The sequence below is a fragment of the Rhincodon typus genome, chromosome 9, assembly GCF_021869965.1.
Source record: "Rhincodon typus isolate 14 chromosome 9, sRhiTyp1.1, whole genome shotgun sequence".
NCBI lineage: Eukaryota > Metazoa > Chordata > Chondrichthyes > Orectolobiformes > Rhincodontidae > Rhincodon > Rhincodon typus.
The window spans coordinates 67,505,336-67,519,241 of record NC_063340.1 but is presented as its reverse complement, the minus strand read 5'-3'; the positions used below and the strand labels follow the sequence as shown (position 1 = coordinate 67,519,241).

General features: G+C 37.5%; 1 protein-coding gene across 2 annotated transcripts in view; it reads right to left on the bottom strand.

Moving 5' to 3' along the window:
* The window catches only part of LOC109921860 (tetratricopeptide repeat protein 7A-like), a 298,546-nt gene that overhangs the window by 246,757 nt on the left and 37,883 nt on the right, over positions 1-13,906 (bottom strand). For both annotated transcript variants that reach the window (XM_048601437.1, XM_048601438.1), the window contains exons 4-6: positions 10,231-10,361; positions 6,813-6,931; positions 1,527-1,605 (exon numbers count right to left, since the gene is read on the bottom strand). In XM_048601437.1, the coding sequence (XP_048457394.1) occupies positions 1,527-1,605; positions 6,813-6,931; positions 10,231-10,361 (329 nt within the window). The remainder of the gene's footprint in view (positions 1-1,526; positions 1,606-6,812; positions 6,932-10,230; positions 10,362-13,906) is intronic.

Below are 13,906 nucleotides of genomic sequence, written 5' to 3'. Positions count from 1 at the left end.
AACAAAGTTTCGAACCTCACTAGATTGAATATTAAAAATTACAATAAACGATTACCATAGATGCCGACATATAAAAGTCAACCTTTGATCCCTCCAAAAACTGGGATCAACTTTAACATTCCCTCTAAACTATGGACATGCAGCCTCTCCAAGGTTCCGCGCGTGCTGACTATCATGCCTCTGGGCTAACATCTGGTTTCAGACCGCTGCTGCACATAGACCTCAGAGGTCTGAGCACCAAAATAAATATTAGAGAGAATACTGATCAACTTATATGCGGAGTACAAAAGTAAACATGAGGGGAGAGTGTGGATCGTCACTATTCTGAAATGTCATCAATATCTGATGCAAGTAGTGGGCAGGTCGTAAACTCTCATGCATCTTCACAACGCAACCAATTTTAACTGCTTGATCCTTTGTCTACAGTTATAAGGTACAGGCAAATAAAACATGCCTCCATGGCATGCAAAATTGAAGCTGACTACTAATGACAGAATAGTATGTCATGGCAAAAAGTGTGTCAACTTATATGCAAAAATAAGACTTTGACATGCCGGGTTGACCTATAATCCACAATTTTCAGTAATAATAGAAGAAAGTAAGGCACATCTTATTGCAGTAATAGAATATTTACTTCAAATAGCAACTCATCAGCTCAAATGGGGCCCTTTACATTTGCTTTGCACTGAATTTCAATTCCTATTCTTAACTTTTTATGATATTCTTTGAAAGGTAAAAAGGCAGGAGAGTAAGATGTGAGTTCTAAATTAGTAGTGTCGCAGTCACAGATATATTAACAAGCATTCACTTAAAGTATTCAGAGAAAACTGGCCACATCAGTGTCTCATTGGCAGTGTATAAAATTAGCCCGGCTTTACCATTACATCACTAGCATCCAATCAAAAGAAAGCTGCATTAACTCTAACAAGCTCTAACATGTCACTAATTACATACTGAATGATTGTACTGATTCTACTGGAAACAAGATTCTCAGAAATGGCAAACTCTATAAAAGAATCATGAAGCTAATGGTTCCATAAATGAGAACAAGGCATACGAAATGCCATTGAAATTAATGAGAAAAGTCTGCGTATCATATGAAGCTTTCAGGCTGATAACTGGTCATTCGGATACTCAACACCTTCTGGCAACTGAGACAGTCTGATCAACATTTGTAGCTAATATAAACTTTCATCAACTTTATTCAAGAATTACTGTTCTACCTCACAAATATAGCCAGCCATACAATATGATGACACTGAGCTTCAGGCTGCAGCATTGATTTCACAGCAAGTGTTCTGTGTGACATTATTGAATTGAGCCAATTGTGGAAAAGGGAACACTGGGTACAAGCTTAGGATGATGCACATTATCTAATGCTAGCAGGCTGTCAAGAAGAGAATTGGGTCTTCTGTACATGCAGAAATGCATAGACTTGTCTCTTGCTTCTTATATTAAAAAATGTGTTCAATATGATCAGCTGGTTCAGAAATAAGAACTTATAAAATGTCTCATTTCAGCCTTACCATTCTGAAATTTTGTGTGGGCCTCGTTTCCATAGCTCTTAATATTTCCCGCATTTGTTTTATTCCCTTGACCAGGTTCCTGTGACAAAGAGACATAAGAGATATGTTGTTGTGCTAATCCCAAAGCAATTTCTCCCCGTATCACAGCAAAAACTACTTTTTACAGGAAACTCTTTAACCGTAAATGATTTTGGGACATTCCAACATTTTGTGAAAGGCATTTTATGAATGTAAATATTTTTCTTACTTCCACATCTTTCAACTACTCTAAGTCAGTAAAAGGCTACTTTAATAAGTTGTCATTCTCCATTTTATAAATGCTAAGCACATTCCTCTAAAATTCTTATTCCTTAGATGCCAAATGACTCAAAGTGCATTCAATCCTGAGTTACCAGATGATCTCCATCGTGAAAATGTCTTATATAAGCATCTACATAAGAACATTAAAACATATGTAAAGATTGTACCTGGTTTATTTTGTATTTTTGATTGCAGACTAACACAGGAAAAGGACTGATTTAAAAAAAGACCAAGGTTTGTAGAAGGGATTGCTGCACTTTCATAAAACAAGTAACTACACCCATTGGGAGTAACATTTACAGTGCTGCTTGTTAAAGCCGGGGCCAGGAGGGGGGAGGTAATTATAGATTGGCTGACACCGAGGTGTATACAAAATGAGATTTGGCCAACAATAAGTAGTTGATTGGTCTGTGGACTAATGATCAGTTGTCCGTAACAAAGGTCTTCTGCCTGACAAAAACTGTGTGATTGGTTCTTACGTAGGTGAATATTCATGGTTGTGAATGAAATAACCAGAAGCCTTCAGACCTATGGAGACGAGGTGGCATTCTCTCCCTTTGCAGTTAAATAAAAAAATCCCCTAAAGCCTGAAGGAAACCAGTTTACTTTTCCCTCACTAGTTGCTGGAAGCTGTGGCTTTTAACCAATAACAAAGAGACTTTTGTGAACCAGTTGTCCTGCTCCTCTGGCAATTTAGAAGCATAGGGAGAAGAGCGATAAATAAACAGCAAATCCTAAAAAGCAGAAGGATCATTTCAGGTTGAAATGCCTTTTAGTTTTTCTCTCCACCCTAAATACTTTTTCTGTGTAGGGTTTTTTTTAAATAAGGAGTTTAGACTTTTACCTAACAGAGTTATACAGCAACAGTTCATAGTGGTTTACCTGTAGCAAGACTCTATTTATTTGTAATAAATAGCAATTCATGTTAAGTACAGAAATTTGGAATTTGACCAGATGGGTGTTTGATGACCGATCCAGGCACAATATGCTTAAGGGACCTCTTTATGTGCTATAAAAGCTCTAGGACTCCATGGTCCATGTTTTCTGTTAACTAAAAATACAGGTAAATTGAGGAGTTTTGCATACTTTGGTAAAATCTTTAACTTTTCTGACAGCTTTGGGAATAACAGGACTTAATTTCCAGCACAGTACACCAATGTGGTGTGGCACATGTGGAAACTGAAAGAGTCTATAGGGCAGAAAGCAGCAGTGCCCGACTTCTCTGTTCACCATATTGCGCAATTCTTTCACTTTCTATAGAAACCAGTCTGAGAGTTTCTTCAAACTGTCAATACTAATGCACAACTGATGTCACTTATAGTATTTGTGAGTTCATCTATTGACAACTTGTTTAACCAAGTGATTAAGTGAGCTCAAGTGATGCCATGCTTGGTTATTGTCTCATTCAAATAAAAGTATTTAGGACACTAGCATAAAACTAAAAAAAGTTTACCTACTTGTCATTTGGTATTCCATTAATAGTATAAATATTAGATATCCACTGTTGGGTCACCCTTGAATTTATCAATTAGCATTTTCAACAAACTTAATAATGAGTGTACATAACATGGACAGGTAGATTTGAAATTAGTATATAACAAGCAATCCACAAGTTGTGTGTTTAATTTGGTACATTAGCACAATTAGAATAATAGAATCAGAGATTCAAGGAGGCATAGGTAGAGTAGCAATGTCACTAGATTAGTAATCTAGAGACCCAGGATAATGCTCTGGTGACAAGGGTCCAGAAGATTCCACAATGACAGATGGCGAATTCAATACAAACCAGGAATTAGAAAAGCTAGCCTAATGGCAATCATGGAACCAGTCGATTGTTATAAAAGTCCACCTGGTTCACCAATGTCTTTTAGGAAAGGAAACCAGTGACCCTTACTCAGTCTGGCCTGCATGTGACTCCAGACACACAACAAAGTGGCTGCCTCATAAATATCCTCCAAAATGGTGTATCAAACCACTCAATGACAATTAAAGAGAGGGTGCAAGCAGCAACAGTTACATCCCATGAACAAATATAAAACAAATACTATAGAAGGCAGTAATTTGAACAATGCTGGAGCTCTTTGAAGGAGATATCCAATTAGCCTTTTTCTTCCTCACAGGCCTATAAATTACCCCTGTTAATTACATTATCTAATTCCCTTTAAAAAGTTACTATTGCAACTGCTTCCAACAACCTATTAGGTAATGCACTCCTAATCATAATTTCCTGTTAAAATAATTACCTTCATCTTACTTCTGTTCTTTTTGACAATTAATTTAAACTCAGGTCCTCTGGATATTGACCCTTTTGCTCGAGGTCAAGTTGTGCAAGTTAGGTAGGTTGGCCATGCTAAATTGTCTATAATGTTCAGGGATGTGTAGGTTAAGTGCATTAGCCACTGGAAATGCAGGGTTAGAGAGATAGTGTGGGGGATGGTACTGGGTGGGGTGCTCTTTGGATGGTCAGTGTGTTCTTGTTGGGCCAAATGGCCTGTTTCCACACTCTGGGAATTCTATGATAGTATTAGATTAAAATGTTGCAAAGAATAACAACAATTGCGAGGAATACAAGTTTTTTTTCAAAAAAAGTAAAGAAACTAAGAAGTTAACAATAAAGGAAAAGACAAAATGAGAACATTTTGTAGGAATTTATAAAAGCCCTGGTAAAGTGCTTTTTTTTAAAAGTATGTGAAATGAAAATCGCTAAAATAAACAGTGATTCCTTAGAAACAGAGAAAGGAGAAATTATCATCAGGGATGAGGAAATAGCAGGGACATGAAAGAAATATTTTGTGTCAGTCTTCATAGAAGAGATAAGTTGCATTTCAGAAATAGAAGCTTAACTAAGGGCGAATTAGAGTGAGGAAATGAAGCTATTTGATATCAGTAGTGGAGGAATACCAGAGAAATCCAAGCGACTAAAATCTGACAAGTGTCCAGGACCAGATGGCCAATATCCTAAAGCTCTAAAAGAGATGGCGAGAGATACAATGGACACATTGCGATGATTTTCCAAATATTTCAACAGTCTGAACTGTCCATCAGATCACAAGATGTAGGAGCAGAAGTAGACCATTTGGCCCATCAGGCCTGCTCCACTATTCAATGAGATCGCAGCTAACCCAATATTTCTCAACGCCATTTTCCTGTCTTATCCCCATAACCATCAATTTCTTTAATGATTAGAAATCTGTAACATCAGTCTTGAATATACTTAACAATATGTTTGCTGAAACCACAATTCCATGATGAATGCCAACTGCACATGCTCACCTTCATTTCTTTCAGACGGCGCATGTGTGCCATTGAGCCAATTTCTTAAAAATGAAAAAAAATTTTGCTTGTTTAACCATTTTCTCTATTCACTTATGATACTCTTTCAGCTGATTTTGGTTTTCCTTATTTTAAACGTTTTTAAAATCACTCTTTATTTAAATCTCTCAATTTTTTTTGCTGCTCCTGCACACACTCCTAAGTATCAGCAGGTGTGATCTATAGTTAATGACCCAACCTCTACAGCCCACTTCAGTAAAGAATTCCACAGATTGACTACCTTCAAAGAAAGGTCCCTCCTCATCTCTGTCCTAAATGGACAGCAACTGACTCGGAGATCATGCTCTCTGGAGCAAGACTCTCACGAGGACAAACAACCTTGCAGCATCTACTCTGTCAAGCCCTATAACAAGTTTAATTGTTTCAATAAAGTTGCCCATCATTCTGGTAAATTCTAATGAGTGTATCTTACTCCACCTCTCCTCATAAGGAAATCCCTCCATATCCAGTATTAACCACAAACCTTCTCTTCCTCCAATACCTGTATATCTTTCCTGAGACAAGGAGAACAAAATTGTTCACAATACTGAACAGGTGTGGTCTGACTAGTGCTTTGTACAGCTTTAGCAACACCTCTTTATGTATACTCCATTTCCTTTGATATAAAGGTCACCGGTCCATTTTCCTTCCCTATTATCTACTAACCTTGGATACTAGCCTTATGCAATTCATGCACAAGGATCCTCAAAACCCTTTGTGCTGCAACTTTCTGCAGTCTTTCTGCAGTTAGTGTTCAATTTTCTATTCTTCCTGCCAAAGTGCATAACGTCCCCACATTATTTTCTCTGTGAAGTGCTTGTTCACTCACTCAACCTATCTATATCCCTTAGCACACACTTTGTGTCATCCTCACTACCTGCCTTCACACCTATTTTTGTGTCATCTGAAAACTTGGTGATAGCACATTCACTTCCGGCATCCAAGTCATTGAAAGTATATTGTAAATAATTGTGGACTCAACACTGATCCCTGTTTCACTCTTCTATTTACAGCTTGCCATCCTGAAAGTGCCCTCTTTAGCCCAACTCTCTGTACTGTATTATTTAGCCGATCCTCTACCTATGCTAACATACAATTCGCAAAACATGATTTCTTATCTTAATTAGCCGCATGTGCACTAACTTACTGAACACCTTTTGGAAATCCAAATATATTACAGCTAATGGTTCCCCTTTATTCTATATGTTTATGTGTGTCTGTGTAGCATATTGTTAGTTTTATTGGTTTTGTTTTAAGCACCTGTGCCAGTGTACTGAATCACGCCTCCTACTCCGACCACATCAGTATTCGACGGCCTGTGCGCTCATTCAGTGATCAGTTTGACTCCCATGGAAATACAGAGCTTAGAACAAAAAGTCCAACTTCTGGGCCTCTTTCTCCTGGGTTGGATTTGCAGAGCTAGGAAATGTCCCAATTTAACCCTCCTAATTGAGAGTGAAATTCCAATCCTAAGAAATCAAAAATAATTGTCATCACCCCATGGCAGTGCTGCATTCCCAACTGTGTGAGGTTTTTAAATTTTCTACAGTTTAAAGTGCACTTTCCTTTTCGAAAATTGCACAAGTCATTCCTCCAGAGCACAACATATAGAGGAGGATAATAAGGTTTTGTGTTGACTCAACATGTTAAATGCAAATTTATTGGATTGCTTACCCTTTCTTGAAATAATGCACATAAGCACTTTGCAATGCAGCTTCAAGAAAATATGTGAGCTCCAACTCCTGAACAGCCACATTTCCCTTAGTGGCTCTAGACTGAGTGCTGATCATGGTCTTGAAGAAGCAAATGAAAAACAAAAAGCAAAACAACACGTTAAGATATAAGGAACAGTATGGTGTCTCAACAATTACTTTCAGCTTTATAGTGAACACTGCCATCAGATAAAACTACATTCTGAAACCAAGTGTGTGATACAGCTATTTTATCAACTCTTAACATCAGTTACGTCACCAATAGTTATTTGATGAACATGTGTTATCAGCATGATTGAAGAACAATATGTGCAATATGCCAATGTTGTGGCCTAGACATCCAACCTATTAAAGTCTATTAGATTTACTCATGACCAACTGTTGACCCAGATCCTCTGACAAGGGCTTATGGTAAAAAGACTGCTTGAGGTTCAATCATCCTCAGGAATACAGTGACTGACTGATATAAACTAATGCTTTCTTTTCCTGCCAGCATTGTTATGAATGCTGTTTCTTTGAGAGTGTTATGTGTTAAACTGCCTCCTTTAATTCAAGGTAAAATGGAGAATTTTAGAAATTGGTCTGAAACAAATCTATGTAGCCTGCTTGTTATGGATACAGAAACATAAAAAACTTATTGCAAGTAAGGTACAAGTATTAACACATTAACACAAAAGATTGCTGCTTATAGACTCTCAAGCTCTAAATCAGAGATTTGGTGAAAACCCATCAATAGATGCTACTATAGATAACAAGGTGTAGAGCTGGATGAACACAGGAGACCAAGTAGCATCAGAGGAGCAGGAAGGCTGACATTTCGGGCCTAGACCCTTCTTCCGAAACTACTATGTCAGGCAGAAGAAAAGGACTATTTCTGGATTAACCAACAAGTACAGTGAGGAGGGATACCCAATCAAAGCTTTGGATGGTGAAAGACCAATAAGTCACCAGAAGGTGCTGCGTTACTGGTTGTTCATTCAAATGTGTTTAGAAGATTGAATGAAGGGACTGTTTTAAAAAGAACACTGGAAGACTCATCCTGGAGGAGAGATCCTGTTAAAGCCAGAAGCTTGGGACTTTAAATATAAGACAAAGCATCCACTGAGAGTGGTATGTAATAAGGAGGCACAGGGTTTCAGTTGCATTTTCTGTAGCTTAATGCATTAGTTGTCTACTAATGTTAAGTTTAGTCTGCTTTTTACAGCCAGAGTCTTAAAACACTAAATCCTGTTGTATGATTCTTTCCGTTGGTCACTGGAAAATTCATCACTCCTTTCTGATTCTCAGTGTGAAACTTCACTGCTAGAGAATACAATACAGAGTAGTGGTTTAATCTACTGTTGCACTAAAATGTCACCACTTCCTTTTTCTGGCAGGAATGAAAAAATAAATCCGTTTGTTAATTGTTGAAATCTTTATCTCCTCCTTGTGAGTAAACTTCTTTTAATATATATATAAAATCATTAAAAACCATAAACCCAAGGAGTGTTTGACACACATTCTTTAGTATGTAACCTTTGCTCTTCTGAGACAAAGCAAAGATGGGGAAATGCTCGGGGAAATCAGCTTAAGTCACCATTTGCCTCTGCTGCATATGTTTACAGTTTGATTAATCTTGTCAATCAAAAAGTATTGGTTATTTATAGGATTTGGAAAGTGGAAGGAGAGAGAAAGAATGATGCAAGCTGATTAAATGAGACAAAGTGTAAAATAAATAATAAATAGAATACTCTTCATCAGCAGAAGTAATACAGCATACCTTTAACTTTCCCATTGTGTTACTCAGCCTAATCTTGATGAAAACAAGCTCTATTATACAGTTTCTACAGACCTATTCTATTAATTGTATAACTATAGCAACCTCCTTTCTCTTCACTGGCAGATAAATCAGTCTATCACAAGAGTCTCATGGTGGTATTCAAAGAGGAACAAGGAGTTTTCCTAATGCATAAGGCAGTACTTGTTTCACAATTGAAAGATACTTTAATTACTAATCTTCTCATTCCTGTCTGAGCTAATATCGCTCGTGTAAAACAGTTGTGGCATTTGCCAAACATCAACAGACTTCAAATACAATTTGTGTGAACCACTTTCGGGCATTGTAATAGGAGACCTATATAGACTGTTATGATATTAAATAATATTCCCTATTCTAGGTTCACTTCTAAAACTTGTAAATTTACTCTCAAGTTCATTGATGGATCAGTGGACAAATACTGCAATCTAGTTAGCTATTAATACCAGGAAGTTCTTGGGTTTGTTCCCAATTTGTACTATGTTAATTGCAATTGAGAAGTGAGACAAAATAAAAACTGAAAGAACTGTGGATGCTGTAAATCAGGAACAAAAACAGAAGTTGCTAGAAAAGCTCAGCAGGTCTGGCAGCATCTGTGAAGAAAAAAAATCAGAGTTAGTGTTTCAGTCTGTTGACCCTTGAAACATTAACTCTGATTTTTACTCTGAAATGTTAACTCTGAACTTTTCCAGCAACTTCTGTTTTTGAGAAGTGAGACAGTTGGATTGCTACCAAATACAGTGGAAGAAACCAGCAGAAAAGAACAATTCAGCTAACTCTGCTCCTGATTTCAAACTAGCAACTACAAACACACAGGATTTAGTGGGCCATATTACTCTCCTCTTCCTCCAAAAGATCTCTCCAATCTCTTTGTCCAGTCTCCCAAATCACTAGCCACTTGAATCCAGTGCAAGAGGACAGCTGATATCCTCAGAACTAAACCCAGGAATAGAACAAAAGAACAAAATAACTTTGTCCCTTCAGTGTCATTGGGACAAAATCCTGGAATTCTCCCCGTAACATCATTGTGGGCCCACCTACTGCACACGGTTTGCAACAGTTCAAGAATGTAGCTCACCATCATCTTCTCATGCAACTCAGGCTAGGAAATTAATGCTGACACAGATGTCTTCATGCCACAAATGAATATAAAAAAAATCAAGGGAAGAAGAGGCAAAAAACATTTCAAGAATGGGGAGAGGAAAAAACGTTCTGTGCCTGCTGCACATCCAAAAAGTAAGATGGCTGGCACAATTTTTTCGTGCTGGATAGATAAAGTTAAATCAGTTCCAAAGTTCTAAAGTGATTGATAATACTGCATTGACATATCTCAGGATATAAAGGTGAGTTCAAATACAAGTCAGCTTGAAATACTCCAGAACATTAAAGGGGCTACTTCACAATGCATACTTTCTAGAAAGAAGAGGTCTCCAACTCATCATTCTAACATAAATGCAAAGTCAAGTTTCAAAGACAATGTGCAAATGTACTGCAACATCCGATTCACTAAAATGTTTCTCAGACTTCTTCCCATTCACTCCTTTATTTTTGTTTGAAACAAATGAGTTGAAACAGTTTTCTTTACCCGTTCTTCTTCTTGTAAGTAGACCAGAGCAATAATACTAGCTTTTTCAAAACATGACATTGTCTCTTCCTCTCGTTCAAACAGACGAACTCGTGAGGTAACAGACGAATCCTGCCGCTCAAGGGACAAACCTGAGAAATGAAAATGAAAACAACTGACATTTTTTTTGAGCACAATTCATTAAGAAAAAGTGAATCAGAAATTCAAAGTTAAGTATCTTTTATTGATAAGGGAAAATTTACATTAGGATTTTGTACTGTGTGTTATGAAACTAGAAAACTTACAAAATAAATTCGGGAAAACAGATTCCAAAAAGTGAAGGATTCAATTTGTCTAATGCAGGCATTGGAAATTATTATGGTATAGGTTGGAGTTATATTTCAATTATCAATAATTTTGACTTTATTAAGCAACTGGAGAGTTATATTTTGTTTATTGTTGTTACTTATTAAACAGTTTTTGTAAGGAAGAAAGCCATATGGTCCAGGACAAAAGTAAGTCATTGGTTTAGAGTTGGCTCAGCCTAACAGAAATTCAGGCTAACACATGTAAAAATGCTTTGGAGGTAAAAAAAAACTTAAAAATATTTTCGTTTTGTAGCTTTGTTTATATGTATGTCTATTGGAATGAAGTTCAGTGAATTTTGTAGTTATTTCAATCTCCTTAGATGTATTATTTGGGACATTAGAGATGATATATAATCACTAGTAGTGACACCACATACTCCTAGGCAGACATATAAATGGCCTTATTGACACTGCATTAACTTAGTAAAGATGTATGTAATTGAGAAAGATGTTAAGAGAGACAAGCTTCTGCACAAAGGATGATCTTACAAAAGAGATTGGCACATCAAAGAATGTATTAGGAGACAGTATTAAATGATGTCACTACGATGATCATTACTTTAAAACAAAACCTAGCAGGAATTAGGTACATACTATGTAGCTAATCCAAGATTTACCATGATCAGAAGACAGACAACACCAGCTATAGTCCAAAAGATTTATTTGAAATCACAAGCTTTCGGAGCATTGATGAAGGGGCAACCTTCCAAAAGCTAGTAATTTCAAACAAACCTGATGGACTATAACCTGCTGTTGTCTGACTTCTGACCTTGTCCAACTCTGGCACCTCCACATCAAGATTTACCATCAACTGATAATGCACTAATCAGCCAAGTGGAGTTCAGTGTGTCTCCAATCATGCACAGGAAGTATTGGCTATTAAGGATAAATAAGGCATGGGTTTTAATAATTCGATGCACAAGTACGAAGACCAAAGCCAGAAGAAGAACCTCAGTCAACAAAACAGAGCAACGGTCAATACCCAGGCAACTGATGTCACAAATTGCGTCCTGAAATGGATCAACTAAAAATCACTACTTTTCTTTTTTTAAAAAAGTATTATTTATTTTGTTGTTGGTTTGATAACTTAATGGATCCTGTAAAATTTGTGAAAACATAGTTGTACCTTGAATGGGCCTTGTAGCTAATCAGGACTAGTAAGCTTTTAGATCAAATTCCTCCCAAAACTCAGTCTATAACTTTAATTGACTTAGGTCTTACAATTAAAATTATTTCCCAAAATCTTACAATGGTGAAAATGAAGTGATTTCCATTTATCCTCTCAAAGGTTGGCCAAATATCTCAATTTAGAAATTTTCTAATCAACCTGTTCAGAAATGTTATTACACAGCTCTGGAGCAGGTGGGATGAATGTAGAACTCCTGGTCCAGAGCTAGGTGCACAACCACTGCACCACAAAGCATCTGGAGCAAAACAGGTGACCAGTGAGAGTGAGAGAGTGGGCAGGCAGTGTGAGTCAAGCAAAAAGGTCAGGGAGGGAATCAGGCAACGGAGCGGTCAGGGGGAGGAATCAGCAAGTAAAAGGAAGGAGAAAGAATTAAGTTAGCTGGAGGAATTTTGGGCCAATTAGTTTCAACGCAGATGTAATGTAAAAATTTTAGGTCGAGAACCTAACCCACCCTTAATATATATTTTCATAAGGAAAATTGATTTTTGTTTAGCATCTATTTGTTCACAATAATGATTTTTAAGTACTCTGTTTTCTGCATCATAATTTTAAACTAATTCTTTTTCATCTCCGATCTAATTCGAAAATGCCATAGATAATATCTAAAATATTAGACTGCACTCAGGAAACATGATAAATGGAATCTCTTCTATCCAAGTTTGCTAATTTGGTGATTGTGCAGCATTTTGAAATTTGACTCAGGAATGTACACATTCAAATCTTGTTTTAGCGATTATTCAAATTGCACTTGCATTGAAGGTCTATTTCTGGGACCAGTTAAACACAAGTGGGAAAAAGTGCAAGTAAACTTTGGGATATCGAGTGCTAGCCATTGCATAATGAGGTCATGTTCAAGATTATGTTAAGAAGGGAGCCAATAATAGTGATCTGGCATTCCATCAAACCTTCTTCCACATTAGCTATGGGGTTAATCTACACCCAAGACATTTGTCAGAGCTGATCCATTTAGCTCTGGTCAGGCTGAATGTGGAGGTTTGGTCCCAAACAGACAAATGATCGAGTGTTAGGGGCTGTGAAAATCCACAAGATTGACTCTCAATGTTAGAAGCCTGAATTTAAGGAAACAGTGGATAGATTTTGAACTTGGAAAGAAACTTTTTCAGAAGTGGTCTTAGAAACAGCTAACATGGAATATTACTTTAACCCCATGGTCTCCAACATGTGCATAGCAAACAACGGGTCGTTTGCAAAGTCCTTGACACTCATCTCACCGCCTGCCTACATTCTTTTGTTGCGCACATGTAGTTTGCCATGTCATTGCGCAAATTCAATTTCCGAAAACCATGGGTTACAGAAAAGAGCATGTTCTTAACAGGCTTTGCCAGCTTGTTGCATCGTGTTTCAGTTTGGTCCAGATGAACTATCAGTGCATGATAAAGTAAGTTTGCAGTGGTAATGCAAATAATTTTGAATAAGAAATATACTAGGAACTGTTGTGTAGAGCCAGTGCTAGAAACATAGGAGAATATTCAGCCCATCATGTCCATGGCTATTCACTGAAAGTGTATAGTGATTGTAATGAGGTCAGCCAGATAGATCTAATAGAATACGAGTTCCCTGATTGGGGCTGATAACCTGGTCCAATCAGGGAGACCTGGCTGGCAGATAAGAACAGGTGTCAGACATCCTGTTCACTCTGAAAGCTGGTTCTGAGGGATCTGGGTCAGTATCAAGGACTCTTGTGTAAATAAAGGGTGACTTGGCGATGGGCTACCGGCCTCGGTGGAGTTATTTTGGAGCAGCTCAGCTAGTCTGCTCCTCTGCCATGATCTGTAGACCTGCAGTTTTTTTCTTCAGCTGCTTACCCAATAGATCCATGCATGGTGAAGAAAACTTACAGAAAATGCTGCTGTGCCCCACATCCAATATCCAAGCAACACAAGCCGACCAGGAGCCCCAGGAACCACAGACATGACCTCCTGAGCCTCTACACTTGAAAGCAGCCAGAAACAGCGTGAATGTACCAGAAGCGTGGATCCAGAGGCCTACCTATAGCATGACCAGTGGCAGAGTAACATGACAAACTACAAAGTGAAGCAATAATGATGAGTGATGAACCTGGACCATTTGAAAAGAAACCAAAAATTGAACAACTCCTTCAAGGAAGGAAAAAAATGAA